This window comes from Phocoena phocoena, chromosome 4 (genome assembly GCF_963924675.1).
Source record: "Phocoena phocoena chromosome 4, mPhoPho1.1, whole genome shotgun sequence".
Classification (NCBI taxonomy): Eukaryota; Metazoa; Chordata; class Mammalia; order Artiodactyla; family Phocoenidae; genus Phocoena; species Phocoena phocoena.
In genome coordinates, this window is record NC_089222.1 from 52,146,759 (window position 1) to 52,171,197 (window position 24,439).

Here is a 24,439-nt window from a genome sequence, read left to right on the forward strand (position 1 = left end):
TTGACTAGATAAAGGAATGCTTATAAATGGTTACAGATATCTTTGCATCCTCTATTGTGTTTTTTCCCAATTCCATTTCTTTCCCCTCTCTCAGCGATAACTGTAATCTGGAATTTTGTGCTTATCATTTTCCTTATAGATCTATCACATATGTGTAGAACATCAAATGTAACAGTGTATATTTTTTAGTGAATTGCTTTTTTCACTTGATAGAAATGTTCTTGAAACACATCTGTGTCACTGCATGTAGTAGTAATTCATTTTCCTGTATGAATATTTCAACTTTAACTTTTATTTTTAATAGACATTGAGATTTGTTTTAGTGTTTCGTTGCTGACATTGAAATTTGTTTTAGTGTTTCGTTGCTGTTTGTTTTTACTATTACTAGTAGTGCTGCTGTGAATATTCTTATTCATGGCTCCTTGAGGACATATTCTGGGCAAAAACCTGGAATTTCTGGATCATTGGTTAAACACACTTAATTTTACTGGAAGTTGTTAGTATGTTGGAAACCAGGTTTTGTGTTGGTCTCCTGTTCCCACTGAGGCTTTTATAGGTGAAGCTTAACTTTCATCAGTTTAGGCAAATGTCTTTGGGGCAAAAGGTGATTTAGTACTCAACTTCTACTTTCACTTAGATTTTGGCCTCCGAAGGTACCTCACTTTCTTGTCAGCTTATTGCTGTATTTAGAAAGAGGTTTTTCTTCAGTATTTTGTTTTCAGCAGGTAGCTTTCACCATACTTACAGAAATGGAAAGCCTGAATATATATATATATATATATATATATATATATATATATATATATACACACACACACACACATATTTTTTTAAGGGGGGATAAACTGTTGTAGAATTGTAGTCGTTCTTAAAAATAGGAACAATTCATAATCTTAATGAAGTTTCTTACTATTTAGAATGTACTTTCTTCCCCCTTCCTTCAATCCCCTCCTGCCCTTTGTGCTGTTGTCATTCATTTTACTTCCACATATGTTAAGAACACAATAATACATTATTATTTTTACTTTGAATAGTCAATGAACATTTTAAAATTTAAGTCAAATTTTATTAATTATATAGTAAAATTGACTCTTTCTTTGATGTACATTTCCATGAATTTTAACACATGTGAAAATTTGTTTAACCACCGCTACAATCAGGATACAGAATATTTCCATCCCCCAAAAAACTCCTGGTACTATTCCTTTATGTCACACCCTTTTCTCCTTCCACCTCCTGGTAACCACTGATCTATTCCCCATTTTTATAATTCTGTGGTTTTTGAAAATGTCATAAAATGGAATCATATAATACAGTAGTCCCCAACCTTTTTGGCACCAGGGGCCGGTTTTCTGGAAGACAATTATTCCACGTATGGTGGGGGTGCGGGGGATGGTTTCGGGATGATTCAAGGGCATTACATTATTGTGCACTTTATTTCTATTATTATTACATTGTAATATATAATGAAAAAATTATACAACTCACCATAATGCAGAATTAGTGGGAACCCTGAGCTTGTTTTTTTTTTTTTTTCCTGAGCTTGTTTTCACTTGCCACTTCTGACAGGGTTTTGATATGAGTCTGCAAGCAATTGATTTATTATGGTCTCTGTGCAGTCACACCTCTCTGCTAATGATGATCTATATTTGCAGCCACTCCCCTGTGCTAGCATCACCGCCTCAGCTCCACCTTAGATCAACATGGTTATAAACAGGTCTTCTAGCTTCACATCCAGTCTTTTCCCCCTAAACCAAGTTTTTTTGCTATCATTTAAAAACATTTAGTACTTACATTAAGTGTATGACTGCTTATTGCTTTGTTCCTTACTTACTTGAATAAAAAAGTAGAAATTACTGTGAATTCTACTAACAATTTTAATGATTTATAGAACTGTGATAAATTTTATTAGATTCTAATGTAACATTTTATTTTATTTTTTAAAATTTATTTATTTATTTATTTTTGGCTGTGTTGGGTCTTCGTTTCTGTGCGAGGGCTTTCTCTAGTTGCGGCAAGCAGGGGCCACTCTTTATCGCGGTGCGCGGGCCTCTCACTATCGCGGCCTCTCTTGTTGCGGAGCACAGGCTCCAGACACTCAGAGGCTCAGTAATTGTGGCGCACTGGCCTAGTTGCTCCATGGCATGTGGGATCTTCCCAGAGCAGGGTTCGAACCCGTGTCCCCTGCATTGGCAGGCAGATTCTCAACCACTGCGCCACCAGGGAAGCCCTAATGTAACATTTTATTACAAGATTGTATATACACACAGAGATGAATAAATAAATAGGATAAAACAGACTAGAAAATGTTATGAGAAAAGGTCTCAAATTTAGGGAGAAGTATTTTTTTTTCAACTTTTTTTTTCTTTTCCATTAACATCATAGCTCTCCTTTATCACTGTCTGTATGTTAGATTTTTAATTTTTTTTTCTTTTTCCACAATCGACCTAAACTAATCTTTTTTACCTTTTAGCTATTTCAAGTGCCTTTGGAAGAGGAAGGACAACGAGGTGGGCCTATCCTTGCACCAGAAGAGATTAAGACTATTTTTGGTAGTATTCCAGATATCTTTGATGTGCACACTAAGATAAAGGTAAATTTGTATGTGTTAGTGTGGTAGTAATTCTTTTTTCATTGTGTATATTTAGTACGATTTTTCAGGTGCTTCTGACTAGCTAAATAAGTTTTGTATTTAAAATTGCTTAATCCCTCATTTATTCCTTTGAATCATTTGTCCCTTTGCTCCAGTGCCTTATTAATATTTGCTGTTTGCCTGTGTTTTGATTTTGATTAATTTTAAAATAAGGAATTTAGACCTTATGAAGTCTTTTCTATAGAGACATGTGTTTGCTAGTACTATTTTTTCTTATTTTCCTGCTGTTGTTCATCTTAAGTTGTATGTTTTTGTTTTGCTTTGGTTTATTTGAAAAACTGTGAAGTTGGAAGGGACTCGAGATCATTTCTTTCATTTCTCTCTATCTGTATGGTCAGATAAATGCCAAAACCGTGTAAGACAATGCTCTCCTCTTTTTAATGATTTTCCTTTGATGAAGGGCAATGAATTCCAGGTATCAATCTCTCATAGTAAAGTAATTTTGGGGCAGGTTTAGCTGAACCCTTAAAAGTAGTTTAGCATTATTTCCTCTTAGTTTACCTATGTGATGCCTGAGCAAAATTTATCAGTTTTCCTCTCAAAACAACCCATATTAATGTCTCTTCCAGCTTTGTGCAGTGGCAGTATCATACCCAATGAGGTTTATCTGAGGCGTGCTATTATTGCTAATTGAAAACTTTTCCCTAAATGTTTATTCTATATTACAATAAAAAGACCTATCTGAATTACAGAATGTTTTCAAACAAATACATTAACTTACTTTTGATTTTACTGCACGTTGTGGACAAAAATATAAAAGACTTATAAGTTAATAAAAATGCAATTTATCAAATGCTTGTATTGTATATTTTATCAATATTCTTGACCATATTTCACTTATTTCTAGATTTACAAGTAATTTTGAAGGAGAGTCTGTCTTTTCTTAAAAAGCTATAGAATCGGGCTTCCCTGGTGGCGCAGTGGTTGAGAGTCCGCCTGCCGATGCAGGGTACACGGGTTTGTGCCCTGGTCCGGGAGGATCCCGCATGCCGCAGAGCAGCTGGGCCCGTGAGCCATGGCCACTGAGCCTGCACGTCCGGAGCCTGTGCTCCGCAACGGGAGAGGCCACAGCAGTGAGAGGCCCGTGTACCCCCCAAAAAAACAAAACTATAGAATCTCAGGCTAGTTTCTCCTTATCTCCAGTTATGATTCTGAATATTTGATGAGTAAAATTTTCTTGGAATGGTTTTTTTTGTTTGTTTGTTTTTTTCATAAGAAACACTGAGAGGCATAAAGGTAGAGTGGAAAGACAAGCAGGTTTTCATCTTGGTGTTTTCACTTTGTGTTAGTCATTTAGCCAGTCTGGGTGTGCAAGTTCCCATCCAATATAAAATGTTACATACTTTTATGTGTATAGGATCATAATCTCAATTCAGAAAATCATGTTCTCTGATTGACTGGATCTTTTTAAAAAAAAATTTCTTTTTTACTAGATGAAAGAGTCTTTAAATTCTGTAGCGCTTTACAGTTTTCAAAAGTTTCATATACATAATTTCATCTAATCCCATAATAACCCTCTTTTTCCACACTACCCTTAAATTGCCCTCCTCACTTCCATCTTCCCACCAGTAACCACTAGTTTGTTCTCTATATCTGTGAGTCTGCTTTTTTGTTTCATTCACTAGTGAGTCACTGGAGCTTTGAAAACGATGGTCACCCTTTAGTTTTCTAATGTGTAACATAATTTTTTAAGCTTTTATGAACTTGGATTACCAGTATTTCAACTAGTAGTTGTTTTTTAGCTGATTTCAGGTTTGTCATACGTTTAAAATTTTAAAGCCTATGTTATTTTCTACAGTGACGGCAATGTGTGCTGTCAAACATTTATTTGTAAAATAAAGGAGAAAAGGAAAAAGGAGTAGAAAAAACCTATAATCCCATAACCCAAATACTCCTAAAATTTTGTTGTATTTTCTTTCTGTTTTTTATGCATAACATTTTTTTCTTCTTTTGAATGTAGCCCACCATTTATCAAGTATTGTCACATCTATTGAACATTACCAAGAAGCTGATATTATAATTGTCCACATTTTACAGATGTGAAACTGCTACATACAGAGATTAAATAATTTTTCTAAAATCAGTCATATAATAAATGCTGGACACTGAATTTGAACCCTTTTTTGTCTCAGTCTGTTCTCCTAAACCCTAATGTTGTCTTGCCCCCCCTTCTAATGAGATAAAATTGACATATAGCATTGTATTAGTTTTAGGTGTACAACATAATGGATTGATATATGTATTGCAAAATGGTCAGCACAATAAGTTTAGTTAACATCTGCCACCACACATAGTTGTTTTTTTTTTTTTCCTTTGTGATGAGAACTTTTAAGATCTACTCCCTTAGCAACTTTCAGATATACAAAACAGTATTGTTAACTACAGTCACCATGCTCTACGTTACAGCCTAAGGACTTATTTTTCTTATAACTGGAAGTTTGCACCTTTTGACCACGTTTACGCATTTCACCCACTCCTTCCCCTGCCTCTGGCAACTACCAATCTGTTCTCTGTATCTATGAGGTTTTTTTTTTAAAGATTCCACATGTAAGTGAGATCATATAGTATTTGTTTTCTCTGACTTATCTCACGTAGCATAATGCCCTCAAAGTCCATCCATGTTGTCACAGATTGCAGGATAACCTTCTTTTCATGGCTGAATAATATTTCATTGTATATACCACATTTTCTTTATCCATTAATTCATTTATGGATACTTAGTTTCTTTCCATGTCCTGACTGTTACTAATGCTGTACTGCTTCTTGATTATCATGCTGTAGATTTATTCTTTTAATATGTAAATGAATAAACCGTGTAAATGTGGCTTAAGTTTGTACAGTTTTTCATATCATCTTATTGATATGGTATTCCTGAGAAGCACTGGTATGTATTTTATAGCATTGCATAGTGGTTTCAGATACGGACTGTGGAATAAAGTAGATTTGGGTTTGAAGTAAGGTAACTTTAATTGCTTCAGTTTTCTTATCTGTAAAATGGGGATAGTAGTATCTGAATCATGGGTGGTTGTGAAATTTTTATTCTCAGTTTTTACATTTTTATAAGTCACTAAGCATAGTGCCTAACACTGAGCATTCAATAAATAACAATAGCAATTCATATTACCAATAAACTAAATTTAGAAGGCAAGTAAACTAATGTTTAGATGTTTTGTGAAGCACTAAAATCATTTTTTACCCACTGTGTTTACAGCCACTCTCTGGCACTTAGATTTCTATCAGTAAATATTTGCTGAACATTGGTCATGCTACTTTTAAATGTCCAAATTAGGACTGGAACTTAGTGTATTTTGTCATCCTAGATATCATGTGGATACCTTTAGCCTTATTCTTAATTTGCCTCCAACTTTTAGCATGCTAATATTTAGATTAAGTTGAGAATTTTTGAGATTGTTATGAACACCTCTTTTCGTATGTGTGAATTTTTCCTTTTCAGGGCTAATCACCATTGGTCCTTGATGTGCAAATGCCTGCTTTTGTATGGAACTATGATGAAACAAAAGAGAAAGGAAAGGGTTGGAGGGAGAATGTTTTCTTTCTGTGTTCGTGCTTTGTTATTTGTTAATTTAGTGTAAGTCCTAAGGTACCTTGTACTTGTTTCAGGAACAGGTGTATACTGGGAAATCTGCTAATTTGGTGTATTGTGAGCTAAGCAAAAGAGAAACCTATCTTGTATAAAAATAGATGGTGACAGGACAGAAGAAATCTTAGCGAGGAAGAAGAGAAGGAAGGAGCTTAGCTTTCTTAATCCCATCTGCTTACAACTTCCTCTACTTTTGCAATGTGCTTTGGGAGCTATGCTCTATGTCTTAGAACTATAGAGTTCTCCTTTCTTATGGCCAGGAGGTAACTTTGGGAGCATCCGATGGAGAATTGTGTAATGGAGAAGGAGGAGACATGTCCCAGGGTCTGTCTGAAACTGAGTCAAGCATATTCCTACAGAAACATTGTAAGAAATGGTGGCACTATGAATAATGCTGTTTGGGGCTCGCCTGCCCACCTGACTCCCTGTTTCTGATGGGGAGAACTGTGGTATAGATCAAGTAGAATGACATAGAATCAGGCGTCAGACAAGCCTGAGTATAAATACTCGTTCACAACTGTGTGATTTGGGACAAAATAATGTCTCTAAGCCTTAGTTTCTTTACTTAGTCCCTGAGCTAACAGTTGATTAGGGCAGAGATCTTTATTTAATCAACAAGCATGAGGATTTAAAGGTTAACCAGAAACAGTAGACTATTTTTCGGATCCCCTAGAGATTATTTTGCTCTCTGGTAACAATATTCTTATATAAGTATATGCAGCCATCCTGTAATTTTTTACACTTTAAAAATATACCACTAGATTATATTGGCAGTGCTATAAGGTTTGTTTTTTTTTTTTTTTTTTTTGCATCACAGTTTTCCAAATATCTCCCTTATTTATATTAAATACATAGGAAAATATAGTTAATAATAGCTTATTGAGCACTACTATAGGGTTAGGGTTAGGGTTTCTTCTAAGTGCTAATCAAGTATTAACTAATTTAATCCTTTATGAGATAGGAGTCATTACTATCCTCATTTTTCATAATAGAAAATTGAGGCACTTTAAGGTTAAGTAACTTGCCTAACAGCACAAAACTAACAGGCTCTAGAACCAGTATTTAAAACTAACTAGTCAGTGCCAGAATTCACTACATTATATTGTTCCAAGATTAGTCTTATTTGTAATCTTTTTCTTTTGTTTCTTTCAAGTGCAGTTTTAAACAGTTAAATATTTGTTCTTGACACAGTGAGCTGTTAAATTATTCTTGCTTGAGTTCACCTTTTTGCTATTGGAAGTAAATTTTTTCCCTTTTGGCTTTTCTGAATCTGCAGAATATAGGGTAGTGGTTCTTAAATTATTTGGTCTCAGGGTCCCTTTTCATTCTTAAAAATGACTGAGGAACTTATGTTTGTATGGTTTTGTTATTTTTGGGTTTTTTTGGCGGTACACGGGCCTCTCACTGTTGAGGCCTCTCCCGTTGCGGAGCACAAGCTCTGGACGCACAGGCTCAGCAGCCATGGCTTACGGGCCCAGCCGCTCTGCGGCATGTGGGATCTTCCCGGACCGGGACACGAACCCGTGTCCTCTGCATCGGCAGGCGGACTCTCATCCACTGCGCCACCAGGGAAGCCCTATATGGGTTTTATCTATTGGTAACTGTTTTTGAAATTAAAACAAAAATCTAATAGTATTTTTAAAGATGCCTCAGTTTTTTTAACAGCTTTATTGAGGTACATTTTACATCTTTAAATTCAACCTTTTTAAAATATATGATTCAGTGATTTTAATAACTTTACCACGTCATGCAACCACCACCATAAATCCATTTTAGAGCATTTCACCTTCCCCATTAAGATCCTTCATACCCATTTGTAGTAAACCCCATTCCTAGGCCCTGGTCCAGGCACTAATCTACTTTCTTACGAATTTGCCTTTTCTAGAAACTTCATATAAATGTGAATATATAATATGTGGTGTCTTATGTCTGGCTTCTTTCACTTAGCATATTTTTGAATTTCATCTATGATTTAGTACGTTAGTTTGTTCCTTTGTGTGGCCAGATAATAGTCTATTATACGGCTATCCTACATTTCTTTATCCATTCACCAACTGATGGAAATTTAGCTTGTTTTCAGTGTTTGGCTGTTATGAATAATGCTGATACGAACATTATGTGCAAATCTTCGTTTGGGCATGCTTTCATTCTCTTCCGTAGATACTTAGGAGTAGTAGAATTGTTAGGTCATATTGATAGTCTTATATTTAAAATTTTTGAGAAACTGCCAGGTTTTTACATCATTTTATATTCTCACCAGTAATCTATAAGAGTTCAAATTTCTACACATTCTTGCCAATACTTATCCTTTTTCTTTTATAGCCATTCTGGGATGTGAAGTGATTTTGATTTACATTTCCCTAATGATTAATGATGTTGAGCATCTTTTCATGTGCTTGTTAACCATTCATATATTACCTTTGTGAAATGTGTGCTTAGATCTGGTGCCCATTTTTTGTTTGGGTTGTTTGTTGTCTTACTGAGTTGTAAGAGTTCTCTGTAAACTATAGATATAAGTCCTTTATCAGCTATGTGTTTTGCAGATATTTCCTCCCACCCTGTCATTGCTTGTCATTTCATTTATTTAGTGGTGTCTTTTGAAGTACCAAAATTTTTAATTTTGATGAAGTCCTATTTATCCATTTTTGAAAATGTAATGTGCTTTTGGTGTCATATCTAAGAAATTTTTTCCTAACCCAAGGTTTTGAAGATTTTCTCCTATATTTTCTTCTAGAGGTTGTATTGTTTTAGCTCTTACAATTAGGTCTAGAACCTATCTTGAGTTCATTTTTGGCTGAGGTGAGGGTTTAAGTTCATCTTTTTTTGTGTGGATATCCAATTTTTAAAACATACATTAATAAATTTAAAGTAATAATGACTCATTATATGATAGATAAATAACGTGTTCTTTTTAAAAAATAACTAATTTCCAAAACAAATTGTGAGGAGTGATGTTGATTTATGTTTTTTTTTCTGTCTGGCTTAATAGAAGACTATTTCTCCTGCCTACTTCTTAATTCATTCTGTTGCAGTATCACACATCATATATATAGCCTCTGGAAAACTCTGTTGTATCCTTATGAGAGGATTAGAATAAAAAAGTCAAATAATGCCTTAGTAGTGTAGTAAAAATAGTTTAATCTCGTGGATCCCACTAAAAAAGTGTGTTTTGGGGGGGTCTGCATATAACACTTTAAAAAGCTCTTGTATAAGTTTACTGATTAATTTCTACTTTAAAGTCACTTTTAGGATTTCAATTAGGGCATGTCATTTCTTGGTATCTCATTTTATCATCTGATTTGTGTTTTATTTTATTATCCTAGAAAGCTTTTAGGGTGTCTTCTAAATTTTTGAAAATATATAGTATTTTAGGATGATGATTGAGAAATTTTATAGGCCAGGGATTAGCAAACTGTAGTCAGTGGACCAAATCCAGCCAATTTAGGATTTTGGTAAAGTTTTGCTTGTTTTGGTAAGGGAAGTTTTATTGATACACAGTCACACACAACCATTTATGTATTATCTATGGCTCCTTCCACTCTACAAGGACAGAGTTGAGGACGTGTGACAGAAACCATGTGGCCTGCAAGCCTTAAAATACTTACCTTCTGGCCCTTTAAGTAAAGTTTGCCGACCCCATTATAGATTACAGTTTCTAATGGCTGATGTTTCAGCAGCAAGATCAAAAGTAGTTTTCTATAATTAATTAATTCTATAATTAATCACACCATCAGCTTTATAGTTAATAATTAGAAAAGATACTGAACTACCACATCATACTGGGAAGTTAGACTTAGTCTTCTTTTTTTTTTAAATAAATTTATTTATTTGTTTTTGCCTGCGTTGGGTCTTTGCTGCCGTGCACGGGCTTTTTTTAGTGGGGGCTTTTTTAGTGGGGGCTACTCTTCATTGCAGTGTGCGGGCTTCTCGTTGCAGTGGCTTCTCTTGTTGCGGAGAATGAGCCCTAGGTGCGTGGGCTTCAGTAGTTGTGGTGCGTGGGCTCAGTAGTTGTGGCTCACGGGCTTAGTTGCTCCACAGCATGTGGGATCTTACCGGACCAGGGCTCGAACTCTTGTCCCCTGCATTGGCAGGTGGATTTTTAACCACTGCGCCACCCAGGGAAGTCCCTAGACTTAAATCTTATTGACTTGACATTCTTTATATTTTCTTAATTATTTTTCAAAGGATATTTTCCTCATAGTCAAAAAGTTAATTTCTTGTTGAGGAGAAAGAATGTTATTAATTGTTATACACATCAAATTAAGTAAGATACATTGTAAAGTGCATCTTTCAAATGAATATCTTAAATATAAAAAGATGTTAAAGGGATTGTCAAAGTCAATCTCCTTGTCCCATTTTGTGTTTTTTCAGGATGATCTTGAAGACCTTATTGTTAATTGGGATGAGAGCAAAAGTATTGGTGATATCTTTCTTAAATATGTAAGTATTTTATTTCCTTTTTAAGTTTTCAGGTTAAAGTATCATCTCAACAAGGACTGACAGGGAATGAAAGTTACCTGTTTAAATGTGAGAGCTTTTTAAACACTTTGACATAGTTGTGTTTGTAAAATATATTACAAGTGTTCTTCTCTTCTGAAACATGCCTTCTCTATACAGTCTAACACTTTCTTGATAGCTCAAGGTCATCATTAGGAACACTAATTGTTGTATTGTGCTACAAACATTTTACTATATATATGTTATTTGCCTCTTATAAATAGCCGCAGATTAATGATTTTTTTGGAATTTTCAGTAATCGAGTTTTAGTCATTTCTTTCCTTAGTTGATAGCAGTTTTTACTGTCTTTGTGTCTGCATAAAAGTTTCTAATGAACTGTTTCTTCTCTAAGATAAGAACAACATAGTTTATCAAATAAAGTATATTAATTTTGGATGAGATGCTGTGAATAGGATTTATAAATTTCTTTCAGTCTCTTTGGATATGATTTGTAAGTTTCACTGCCTTGGATTCTTGCCCATTTACTTTTGTTTTCCGAGGTCTCCTAACTTTAATCTTTACCCTATATCCCTTAGATGTTTTTTTTCTGGTTGGTTGAGAATTCCAAATATGCAAATTATTGTCCCATATCTTTTTGATACCTGTTAGTCTCAATTAGTAAGACACTTTCCTTTTTTTTGTTTTCATTTTACCTAAAAATTACCCAGTACAGTTGGTCTTTTAATGGTGGTTTGGATTGTTCAGTAGATAATAGCATGTTCTTGGATTCTGTATAGATCAACTATAATTACTATATTCTGAACTTATAGAAGTTTTAAAACTTTGTCATATTTATATCAATACTATAAGCTTTAATATACTTCTTTTTCTTTTTATTTGCTTTTCAGGCTTTAGGCTCTGGGTACCAGTTGATGCATTTTGTTTAGCAGTTAACACAGTAGTTAGTGAAAAGTTTATAAAATAAATTCCTGTATTTAACTTGAGAAGAAACTTATTTTAAACTTTTATTTTGGGTCCAGTATGTCAGATTTTGACTATTGATTATTCAACTTTAAGTTTCATTGACTAAGGGTAACATCCATTACCAATTAATGTGTTGTTTTTTTTAATTGTTGCTAGTCAAAAGATTTGGTAAAAACGTACCCTCCCTTTGTGAACTTCTTTGAAATGAGCAAGGAAACAATTATTAAATGTGAAAAACAGAAACCAAGATTTCATGCTTTTCTGAAGGTAATGTGCATTTCTTTCAAATAAAAATCTAATGAGTTCATTAAAATTATACTTTTAGTAAAAATGTATCCATGTAAGAACACCTTAATGTTATCTGTTAACTTTACCTGAGAGTGGCAGTGATGTTTGGCTTCACAAGTTTTGACATGCTACAAGCAGGATCCAAGGGGCAGCTGAATGAATATGAATGTTGTCTGTGGGTTTTTTTTTCTAATTTATTCATGTTTTAGTTCTCAAACACCTCTAAAAATTTTCCAGTGAGTTTTGTTTTGCTCTTAATGATTTTTTTTTCTTACCAGTGCCTTACTTTGTTTATCCAAATGGTATCAGCATAATTAATATTTTAAATTTGTTTTTTTTCTTTTGAATGGTGTAGATGTAGAGAAACTCAAATGAAATGTATAAGAGTGCTTAGAGAATTCACTCTCTGTTTAAGGTGTTAATCCTTGGCTTGCCAGGAGGCCATTTCAGGCCTTGGGAGATTATTTAGCCACAGTAATCTGCCAGAGAACAACTGCCACCCTACTTCTGTTAGTTCTTATCAGGGCACAAATGATAAAAGTATAATCTAGTAAATGTAATGTCTAATCTTTGTAGAAAACCTTTTAAATAATTAATGAATAAATTAATTCCTTTCAGATAAACCAAGCTAAACCAGAATGTGGGCGGCAAAGCCTTGTTGAACTTCTCATCCGACCAGTACAGAGGTTACCCAGTGTTGCATTACTTTTAAATGGTACTTGTCTGATCTGTTTCCAGACAATATTGGATGTTTCTATGGAATTGTTTTGTTCTAAAAAATTTGAAAAATTTCTCATTTTCAAAATCCTCTTAGGTTTCGACTTTAAAGCTTATATCTTTTACATAGGAAATGTCTTTATGGATAATCTGAATAATCACTGGTGCTACAAAAATTCACTCTGGCCTAAAATGCTTTATTTGTTGTGATGTCAATTATATTGACTAGTATTGTACTTTTTGTCTGTCTACTAAAAGTCGTCTTATATTTCATGGTGCATCACTAATTTCACGATCAGTTTACATCCACACGAAATTCACCCACAAAATTACAAGATCAGAGATGATTAATATGTCTCAAGTGATTTAGTCTTTTTCTGAATCTTAGTAAAAGTTCTTTATGCTTCATTTTATGCTTTTTTTTCTTACATTGTGCAGAACACTCTTGAAACATACATCCGTTTATTCTAAAACTTAAACTACAGATATAAATGAAAGGGATTTTTATAGCAGAGTTAATTTTTATGAATAAATATGAATAAATTATGCCTGCATGAAAAGAAAGGCATATTTATATGCTTTTATATTACCTGACTTAAAGTAGTGAATAGTTTTAGGACAGTCAATTTTTTTTTTATTTCTTTTAATTATTACTATTTTTTTTTCGGTACGCGGGCCTCTCACTGTTGTGGCCTCTCCAGTTGCGGAGCACAGGCTCCGGATGCACAGGCTCAGCGGCCATGGCTCACGGGCCCAGCTGCTCCGCGGCATGTGGGATCCTCCCGGACCAGGGCATGAACCCATGTCCCCTGCATTGGCAGGCGGACTCTCAACCACTGCGCCACCAGGGAAGCCCAATTTTTATATTTTTTAAATTTAAGTATGAAAATTAAATTACAAATAGGAATAAGTATAATAAAGCATTTTGGTCCCCAAACCTTAACTACAATAGTGTGTGTAGCAGATGAGGAGGCTAAGTTTGTGACTGTTTAATCTATTGTCTTTAAAGTATATTGGTTAAACTATGAGTTATGGTTGTAACTACAAAAATTGATCATTTTTATTCTCTTTGAGGTTATCTAATGTAGTTTAGAATTACTAACATATGAGATGATTTCCCCAGTCTTTAAAAGCTATCCTGTTTTACAGATTATAAGAAGAATATATGAACACATGAACTTTTAACTTTACAAAGCAGGGTATTTTTTTAATTTATCTTCATTATTGTTTCCTTAAGTACTTATAGGAATCCCATCAAGTGTTGTCATGACTAAAATGAACTTGATTTCTAAGCCTTTCTTCTATCATTCCACTTAAAAGATTAGTTGGGCCTGGTATTGGGGAACAAACAGTTAGATGGAACATTATAAGCAACTTGGATAAGAAGAGTCAAAGTGTAAGCATCTCATGAACCTACAAACTAAACAAAACCATCTCTTGAGGACACCAACTGCTTTCTGTGATGGAGCCATGGACCCCGCTATGAAATATGGCATATATAATGATTTCTTAGCTAATTGAGAATCATGTGTTTTCCTTCAGCACTATGGAGAGAGTTTGAAGAATCTAGGAGTCCTCAAGCTTTACTAGAAGGGAATTGAAATAGTGTAAGAAAATCTGTTACATATTATGGAAATTTAGTCAGTGAAAAAACATGGAAACTTTAATACATTTAAGAAGAGAGCTCTTAAAAGGGAACATTGCATAAAACTTTTTTTTTTTTTTTTTTTGCGATACGCGGGCCTCTCACTGTTGTGGCCTCTCCCGTTGCGGAGCACAGGCTCCGGACATGCAGGCTCAGTGGCCATGGCTCACAGGGCTCAGCCGCTCTGCAGCATGTGGTATCTTCCTGGACCGGGGCACGAACCCGTGTCCCCTGCATCGGCAGGCGGACTCTCAACCACTGCACCACAAGGGAAGCCTGCATAAAACAAGTAAAAGTTAGATATTATTTTTAAAAAATTAATCAACCTGTATCTATCAAAGTGGACAGCATTTTTAAGTCATAGTTGGAGAACCAATGAATTTTTTTTAATCATAGAAAAAACATTTTATCATTACAGATCTTAAGAAGCATACAGCTGAAGAAAATCCTGACAAAAGCACTCTAGAAAAAGCTATTGGATCACTAAAGGAAGTAATGACGTAAGTACACTATTTCAATTTTTTATTGCTCCTTAGATTTAGAATGGAATTGGTAGAACAACTAGAATCATAAATGGTGAGAAAAATATCAGTAGCATAATTCTGTAATAGTATCTAAATTATTTTATAGTAGTGTAGTCACACATGACAATGTTAGAAGTATTGTTAAGCATACAATAATTAATTTAAAACATATTTCTGAAGGTATTGAGCTATTAGGCAGAGAGTAACAATGGTTTAGAAATTTGAAAATTGTAAAAAATACACTAGTAGACATTTTCTTCATATACCTCCAGTCTTAGCTTGTTTTTGTCTTCATATTCTTATAAACTACCCAAATGGAAATTGGTAATTTGACCATGATGTAAAGAAGAAGTTTATAATACTTTTTTCACATTAGCTTTGACTTTTTGTTTCTTACTTTGAATTCTATGGAATTAAATTGATACGGTTTGTTGGAGATGTATTAGAAGCATAAACTCAAAGAAATTTACTAGGGAACTTGATTGTTAAACTTAAGCCGTTTACTGTAGGTTTAACTTGAAGACATAGCATTGATCAGAAATGATTTTTTCCTGACTAATATGATCAAAATTGAAAACTCTGTTGCTGTTAATTGTTTTGCTTCATGAAGGGCGAGGGCATTTCACTTCTTTGAGCTTTACATAATAAGCATATTCAATAGATTTAAATGATTTCTGAGATTCCATGAGGTGCTTCTATGTGAAATAGCGTTTCTTAAAAATACTTGCAAAGGAGCTTCTAGAGAGAAAGATTACTATCTCTAGTGAAAGGATCCAGCAGTAGTATAATGCTCAAATTAATGAATACCAGCTTCTGTTGCTGCTGAAAGCATTATGCATATTTTGGCTTTTGCTTATGTTTATATATTATATGTTAATCAGCCAGCCTTCATGCTTTTGCTTTGTTATTTTGGGATCAGGATAATAGTGTTTTTCAACACTTTGTGGTTTAACATACTCACACGTTATTTTACTTGATCCTTTCTACAAACTACGAATTAAGCAGTGAGTGTTAACGTATTTTCATAAAAGAAAAAAGCTTTTAGTTTTGTTGATTTTTTTTCTATTCTCTATTTCATTCATTTTCACTCTGATCTTTATGATTTCCTTTTTTCCTGCTTGCTTTAGATTTAGCTTGCTCTTTTTTCCTCCCCAGTGTCTTACAGTAGAAGGTTAGGAAACTGATTTGAGATCTTTTTTCTTTTGCTGTATGCGGGCCTCTCACTGTTGTGGCCTCTCCTGTTGCAGAGCACAGGCTCTGGACGCACAGGCTCAGTGGCCATGGCACACAGGCCTAGCCGCTCCGCGGCATGTGGGATCTTCCCGGACCGGGGCACGAACCTGTGTCCCCTGCATCGGCAGGCGGACTCTTAACCACTGCGCCACCAGGGAAGCCTGAGATCATTTTTTTAATTGTACACTTTTTTTTTTTTTCACTTCTTTAAATTTATTTATTTATTTTTGGCTGCACTGCGTCTTCATTTTGTCCTCTTTGCTGTGCGGGGGCTTTCTCTAGTTGCGGTGAGCAGGGGCTACTCTTCATTGCGGTGTGCGGGCTTCTCATTGTGGTGGCTTCTCCTGTTGTGGAGCACAGGCTCTAGACGTGCAGGCTTCAGTAGTCGTGGCACGTGGGCTCTAGAGCGCAGGCTCAGAAGCTGTGGCGCACAGGCTTAGTTGCTCCGTGGCATGTGGGATCTTCCTGGACCAGGGCTCAAACCCATGTCCCCTGCATTGGCAGGCAGATTCTCAACCACTGCGCCACCAGGGAAGCCCCTAATTGTATACTTTTATAGCTATAAATTTCCCTTTAAGCATTGCTTTAGTCATATTCCATAAATTTTGTGTTTTTGTTTTTGTTTATCTGAAAGTATTTTCTAATTTCCCTTGTGATTACTTCTTGACCCATTGGTTGTGTAGGAGTGTTTTGGCTAATTCCCACATATTTGTGAATTTTCAAAGTTTCCTTTTGTTATCAATTTCTGATTTTGCTTCATTGTTTATGGAAAATATACTTTGTATTATTTCAGTCCTTTCAAACTTTTTGAGGCCTATTTTATGGCTTAACCTGGAGAATGTTCCATGTACACTTGAGGAGAATATATTGTGCTCTTTTTCATCATTTTACTTTCAGTCTGTTTATGTCTTTGTATGTAAAGTGTATCTTTTGTATACAGGATATAATTGGCCTTGCATTGTTTCCTGTCTCACAGGAATTGACTTCCAGTGACTTAAGAAAGAACCCTGTTTCATTATCCTTTGATTGTTTTTATTTTTTTAGTTGTTTCAGGCAGAGTATATTTTTTTCCTCCTTATTCCATCTTGTCCATTAGTCTTAATTTTTATTTCAGTGAAGTGATTAGCATATGACTTAGGAATGATTTGCATAAAACCTTACCTGAACTTACACTTAGATTATGAGAACCTGAAGTTTATACCATTGTAACGTATTTTAGGAAGTGAGTGAGAATAGTGAGTATAGTTTAAAAAAAAGACACAATATAGTAAGGACTAAAGCAAAATATACTTCTCTGAAGGGTTGTATGAAATTTTTTTTAATGTGGGATACTTTTAGGGAATATTTTAACTGATACAGGTATCAAAATTAAGATAGACTCACATGGAAGGATTTTTGTTTGTGACATGAGATGTATGTATATACAGTTCTTATAATCTTGTTCTAAAAGTAACCTTATTAATTTTTCAGCCATATTAATGAAGATAAGAGAAAGACAGAAGCTCAAAAGCAAATTTTCGATGTTGTTTATGAAGTAGATGGATGTCCAGTAGGTATTCATTTTTGATGATTGTCAACTTATTTTCTTTTTCTTGTTAACAGTTGACCCTTGAACAGCTGGGTGTTAAGGGCATCAGCCCCACCAGTGCAGTAGAAAATCTGCATATAACTTTATAGTTGGCCCTTTGTTTCTGTGGTTCTGTATTCATGGATTCAACCAATCATGGATCGTGTAGTACTGGAGTACTTATTTATTGAAAAAAAACTGTGTATAAGTGGACCAACACAGTTCAAACCTGTGTTGTTAAAGGCTCAACTGTATTTAGATTCTGCAGTTATAATATAAACAGAATCTCAACACAACTTTCTTTTAAATTATAACTTTTACAAATTATTTGCTATAAAGTAATCTTTTTTATTAATATTTTCAATCTATTTAGGCTAATCTTTTATCTTCTCACCGAAGCTTAGTTCAGCGAGTTGAAACAATTTCTCTAGGTGAGCACCCCTGTGACAGAGGAGAACAAGTAACCCTCTTCCTCTTCAATGACTGCCTAGAGGTAAAGTTGTCCTTAATACAGTATAATAACACTGCTGTTTTGTGTGACTTCACTGAATGTTTAAACCAAACTTTGATTTAATTACAATAACTTTAAATTAATTTAATTAAGTGATTAAAGTAAATAGCTTAAAGTGAACTTAATCACATTTTTTTGATGAGACTGGTTGTTGACTTAATACTATTAATTGAATGCTTTTAGGAGAAGGCCTAATATTAAGAAATGTGATGATTTTTTATGACTTCAGATCCAAGTCACAATGAAAATTTAGTTTATTTCCATGCAAATAAATGCTTAGGTGAAGAATTTTAGGAACTTCTTATATCTATGTATATTTCTTCAAGATTTACAAAATAATTATGAGTTCTTTTTGAAATTTAAGTAGATTTTTCCAGCAAAGAAATCAGTATTTTGTTGAAGAAGGAGATAAGTTGATTATTTAATACAATGAATTTATAATCCCCTGATTTCTTCCTTAAGTCTGCAGGTTTTAGAGTGAGTTAATGGTCAGTTTATCAGATGCGGTGCAATGATTCTAATTCTAAAATTCTTATCTATCCAAGTTAAATTTTTTCCCCATATTACTCCTACAGGCAGATTGAATTATATTTATGTGCTTTTTCAACCCCTTTCTTTCATTATTTTATTCGTGTATTTTTAATCAACTAAACAGTCTAATTGGGGGATATAAAGGAATGTATTTTCCTTCATCTCAGAAAATAGAACACATTCTATCTTCTAATGATAAAGTCATTAACCAGGAGACTCATTTGACATTTGTGTTATTGGGTAACTTTTTGTTGCATTCATTGAAGTGATTTTGATGAGTTGCCTTTTTCTTTAAAATTTATACTTCTTCCTTTTATTCCTTTCTACTTCATTTCTTATCTAGTGCTACCCTCTTGTATCATGCACATTAGTATTTTTTTTTTTAACATCTTTATTGGAGTCTAATTTTTTTTTTTTTTTTTTTTTTTTGCGGTACACGGGCCTCTCACTGTTGTGGCCTCTCCCGTTGTGGACCACAGGCTCCAGACGCATAGGCCCAGCAGCCATGGCTCACGGGCCAACCCGCTCCGCGGCATGTGGGATCCTTTCGGACCCGGGTACGAACCCGTGTCCCCTGCATTGGCAGGCAGACTCTCAACCACTGTGCCACCAGGGAAGCCCTGGAGTATAATTGATTTACAATGGTGTATTAGTTTCTGCTTTATAACAAAATGAATCAGCTATACATATACATATATCCCAATATCTCCTCCTGCTTGGATCTCCCTCCCATCATCCCTATCCCACCCCACTAGGTGGTCACAAAGCACCAAGCTGATCTCCCTATGCTATGTGGCTTCTTTCCACTAGCTATCTGTTTTACATTTGGTAGTGTATATGTGTCCATGCCAGTCTCTCACTTCGTCCCAGCTTACCCTTCCCCCTTTCCACGTCCTCAAGTCCATTCTCTACGTCTGCCTCTTTATTCCTGTCCAGCCCCTAGGTTCTTCAGAACCTTTTTTTTTTTTGTATTCCATATATATGTGTTACCATATGGTGTTCGTTTTTCTCTTTCTGACTTAACTTCACTCTGTATGACAGACTCTAGGTCCATCCACCTCACTACACATAACTCGGTTTTGTTCTTTTTATGGCTGAGTAATATTCAATTGTATATATGTGCTACATCTTCTTTATCCATTCATCTGTTGATGGACAGACACTTAGGTTGCTTCCATGCCCTGGCTATTATAAATAGAGCTGAAATGAACATTGTGGCACATGACTTTTTGTGTTTTGGGGTTTTTTGGTTTTTTTTTTTTTTAATTTTTCAATTTTATTTTATTTGTTTTTTTATACAGCAGGTTCTTATTAGTTATCCATTTTATACATATTAGTGTATATATGTCAATCCCAATCTCCCAATTCATCACACCACCACTCTCCCCCTTGGTGTCCATAACATTTCTTCTCTACATTTGTGTCTCTATTTCTGCCCTGCAAACTGGTTCATCTGTACCATTTTTCTAGGCTCCACATATATGCATTAATATACAATATTTTTCTCTTTCTGACTTACTTCACTCTGTATGACAGTCTCTAGATCCATCCACATCTCTATAAATGACCCAATTTTGTTCCTTTTTATGGCTGAGTAACATTCCATTGTATATATGTACCACATCTTCTTCATCCATTCATCTGTCAATGGGCATTTGTGTGTATTGAAGAATCCTTGCATTCCTGGGATAAACCCCACTCGATCATGGTATATGATCCTTTTAATGTGCTGTTGGATTCTGTTTGCTAGTATTTTGTTGAGGAATTTTGCATCTATGTTCATCAGTGATATTGGCCTGTAGTTTTCTTTCTTTGTGACATTTTTGTCTAGTTTTGGTATCATGGTGATGGTGGCCTCGTAGAATGAGTTTGGGTGTGTTCCTCCCTCTGCTATATTTTGGAAGAGTTTGAGAAGGATAGGTGTTAGCTCTTCTCTAAACGTTTGGTAGAATTCACCTGTGAAGCCATCTGATCCTGGGCTTTTGTTTGTTGGAATATTTTTTATTTTATTTTATTATTTTTTTTTTGTTTGTTGGAATATTTTTAATCATAGTTTCAAATGCAGTGCTTTTGATTGGTCTGTTCATATTTTCTATTTCTTCCTGGTTCAGTCTTGGAACGTTGTGCATTTCTAAGAATTTGTCCATTTCTTCCAGGTTGTCCATTTGATTGGCATAGAGTTGCTTGCAATAGTCTCTCATAATCCTTTGTATTTTCTGCATTGTCAGTTGTTACTTTTCCTATTTCTTTTCTAATTCTATTGATTTGAGTCTTCTTCCTTTTTTTTCTTGATGAGCCTGAGTAATGGTTTATCAACATGGTTTATTTTCTCAAAGAACCAGCTTTTAGTTTTATTGATCTTTGCTATTGTTTCCTTCATTTCTTTTTCATTTATTTCTGATCTGAACTTTATGATTTCTTTCCTTCCGCTAACTTTGGGGTTTTTTTGTTCTTCTTTCTCTAATTGCTTTAGGTGTAAGGTTAGGTTGTTTATTTGAGATGTTTCTTGTTTCTTGAGGTAGGATTGTATTGCTATAAAGTTCCCTCTTAGAACTGCTTCTGCTGCATCCCATGGGTTTTGGGTCATCGTGTTTTCCTTGTCATTTGTTTCTAGGTATTTTTTGATTTCCTCTTTGATTTCTTCAATGATCTCTTGGTTCTCAACTAGTGTACTGTTTAGCCTCCACGTGTTTGTATTTTTTCCTGTAATTGATATCTAGTCTGATAGCATTATGGTTGGAAAAGATACTTGATACGATTTCAGTGTTCTTAAATTTACCAAAGCTTGATTTGTGACACAAGATATGATCTCTCCTGGGGAATGTTCTGTAAGCACTTGAGAAGAAAGTGTATTCTATTGTTTTTGGATGGAATGTCCTATAACTATCAGTTGAGTCCGTCTTGTTTAATGTGTCATTTAAAGCTTGTGTTTCCTTATTTATTTTCATTTTGGATGATCTGTCCATTGTTGAAAGTGGGGTATTAAAGTCCCCTAATATGAATTTGTTACTGTCGATTTCTCCTTTAATGGCTGTTAGCATTTGCCTTATGTGCTCCTATGTTGGATGCATAAATATTTACAATTGTTATATCTTCCTAGATTGATCCCTTGATCATTATGTAGTGTCCATATTTGTCTCTTGTAACAGTCTTTGTTTTAAAGTCTGTTTTGTCTGATATGAGAATTGCTACTCCAGCTTTCTTTTTTTTGTGTGTGTATGGTACGTGGGCCTCTCACTGCTGCAGCCTCTTCCATCGCGGAGCACAGGCTCCGGACGCGCAGGTGCAGCGGCCACGGCTCACGGGCCCAGCCACTCCGCGGCATGTGGGACCCTCCCAGACTGGGGCACGAACCCGTATCCCCTGCATCGGCAGGCAGACTCCCAACCACTGCGCCACCAGGGAAGCCCTCCAGCTTTCTTTTGATTTCCTTTTGCATGGAATATCTTTTTCCATCCCTTCACTTTCAGTCTGTATGTGTCCCTAGGTCTGGAGTGGGTCTCTTGTAGACAGCATATGTACCGGTCTTGTTTTTGTATCCATTCACCCAGTCTGTGTCTTTTGGTTGGAACACTTAATCCATTTACATTTAAGGTAGTTATTGGTATGTATGTTCCTATTACCATTTTCTTAATTGTTTTGGGTTTGTTATTGTAGGTCTTTTCCTTCTTTTGTTTTTCCTGCCTAGAGACGTTCCTTTAGCATTTGTTGTAAAGCTGGTTTGGTGGTGCCGAATTCTCTTAGCTTTTGCTTGTCTGTAAAGGTTTTAATTTCTCCATCAAATCTGAATGAGATCCTTGCTGGGTAGAGTAATCTTGGTGGTAGGTTTTTCCCTTTCATCACTTTAAATATGTCCTGCCACTCCCTTCTGGCTTGCAGAGTTTCTGCTGAAGGATCAGCTGTTAACCTTATGGGGATTCCCTTGTATGTTATTTGTTGTTTTTCCCTTGCTGCTTTTAATATTTTTTCTTTGTATTTAATTTTTAGTAGTTTGATTAATTTGTGTCTTGGCGTGTTTCTCCTTAGATTTATCCTGTATGGGACTCTCTTTGCTTTCTGGATTTGATTGACTATTTCCTTTCCCATATTAGGGAAGTTTTCAACTATAATCTCTTCAAATATTTTCTCAGTCCATTTCTTTTTCTCTTCATCTTCTGGGACCCCTATAATTCGAATGTTGGTGTGTTTAATGTTGTCCCAGAGGTCACTGAGACTGTCCTCAGTTCTTTTCATTCTTTTTTTCTTTATTCTGCTCTGCGGTAGTTATTTCCACTATGGTATCTTCCAGGTCACTTATCCGTTCTTCTTTCTCAGTTATTCTGCTATTGATTCCTTCTAGAGAATTTTTTATTTCATTTATTGTGCTGTTCATCATTGTTTGTTTGCTCTTTAGTTCTTCTAGGTCCGTGTTAAACACTTCTTGTATTTCCTCCATTCTGTTTCCAAGATTTTGGATCATCTTTACTATCATTACTCTGAATTTGTTTTCAGGTACACTGCCTATTTCCTCTTCATTTGTTTGGTCTGGTGGGTTTTTACCTTGCTCCTTCATCTGCTGTGTGTTTCTCTGTCTTCTCATTTTTCTTATCTTACTGTGTTTGGGGTTTCCTTTTCGCAGGCTGCAGGTTCGTAGTTCCCATTGATTTTGGTGTCTGGCCCAGTGGCTAAAGTTGGTTCAGTGGGTTGTGTAGGCTTCCTGTTGGAGGGGACTGGTGTCTGTGTTCTGGTGGATGAGGCTGGATCTTGTCTTTCTGGTGGACATGACTGCATCCGGTGATGTGTTTTGTGGTGTCTGTGACCTTATTATGATTTTAGGCAGCCTCTCTGCTCATGGGTAGCGTTGTGTTCCTGTCTTGTTAGTTGTTTGGGATAAGGTATCCAGCACTGTAGTTTGCTGGTCGTTGAGTGGAGCTGGGTCTTAGCGTTGAGATGCAGATCTCTGGGAGAGCTTTCGCCGTTTGGTATTACATGGAGTCAGGAGTTCTCTGGTAGACCAGTATCCTGAACTTGGCTCTTCCACGTCAGAGGCACAGGCCTGACACCTGGCTGGAGCACCAAGACCCTGTTAGCCACATGGCTCAGAAGCAAAGGGAGAAAAAAAAGACATAAAGAGAGATAGAAAAATAAAATAAAGTTATTAAAATAAAAACGTTGTTAAAAATAAAAAAAATAAGAAGTAATTAAAAAAAAGAAAAGAAAGAATGACCAAAGCCAAAAACAGATCCACCAAGGATAACAAGTGCCAAAAACTATACTAAAAAAAAAAAAAGCAGACAGACAGAACCTTAGGACAAATGGTAAAAGCAACACTATACAGACAGAATCACACAAAGAAGCACACACATACAAATTCACAAAAAGAGAAAAAGGGGGGGAAAAATCTATGTATTAAAAAAAAAATAGGAAGAGAGCAACCAAAGCAATAAACAAATCTACCAATGATAATAAACTCTAAATACTAAACTAAGATAAACATAAGACCAGACACAAATGAGATGCAGAAAGCAAACCCCAAGTCTACAGTTGCTCCCAAAGTCCGCCTCCTCAATTTGGGATGATTCGTTGTCTATTCAGGTATTCCACAGATGCAGGGTACATCAGGGTGACTGTGGAGATTTCATCCGCTGCTCCTGAAGCTGCTGGGAGAGATTTCCTTTCTCTTCTTTCTTCCCACAGCTCCTGGGGTTTAAGCTTTAGATTTGGCCCTGACTCTGCGTGTAGGTCGCCTGAGCGCATCTGTTCCCAACC

General features: G+C 35.4%; 1 protein-coding gene and 1 non-coding gene across 5 annotated transcripts in view; both read left to right on the plus strand.

Annotated features, from left to right (window-relative positions):
* Window positions 1–24,439, plus strand: part of ECT2 (epithelial cell transforming 2) — a 63,911-nt gene that overhangs the window by 19,447 nt on the left and 20,025 nt on the right. For all 4 annotated transcript variants that reach the window (XM_065876799.1, XM_065876800.1, XM_065876802.1 and 1 more), the window contains 7 exons: window positions 2,474–2,593; window positions 10,626–10,694; window positions 11,832–11,942; window positions 12,582–12,678; window positions 14,744–14,825; window positions 17,553–17,631; window positions 18,023–18,142. In XM_065876799.1, coding sequence (XP_065732871.1) covers window positions 2,474–2,593; window positions 10,626–10,694; window positions 11,832–11,942; window positions 12,582–12,678; window positions 14,744–14,825; window positions 17,553–17,631; window positions 18,023–18,142 — 678 coding nt within the window. The remainder of the gene's footprint in view (window positions 1–2,473; window positions 2,594–10,625; window positions 10,695–11,831; window positions 11,943–12,581; window positions 12,679–14,743; window positions 14,826–17,552; window positions 17,632–18,022; window positions 18,143–24,439) is intronic.
* Window positions 3,221–3,361, plus strand: LOC136122993 (U4 spliceosomal RNA). The gene has a single exon (XR_010655877.1). It is a non-coding gene; the product is annotated as a U4 spliceosomal RNA (small nuclear RNA).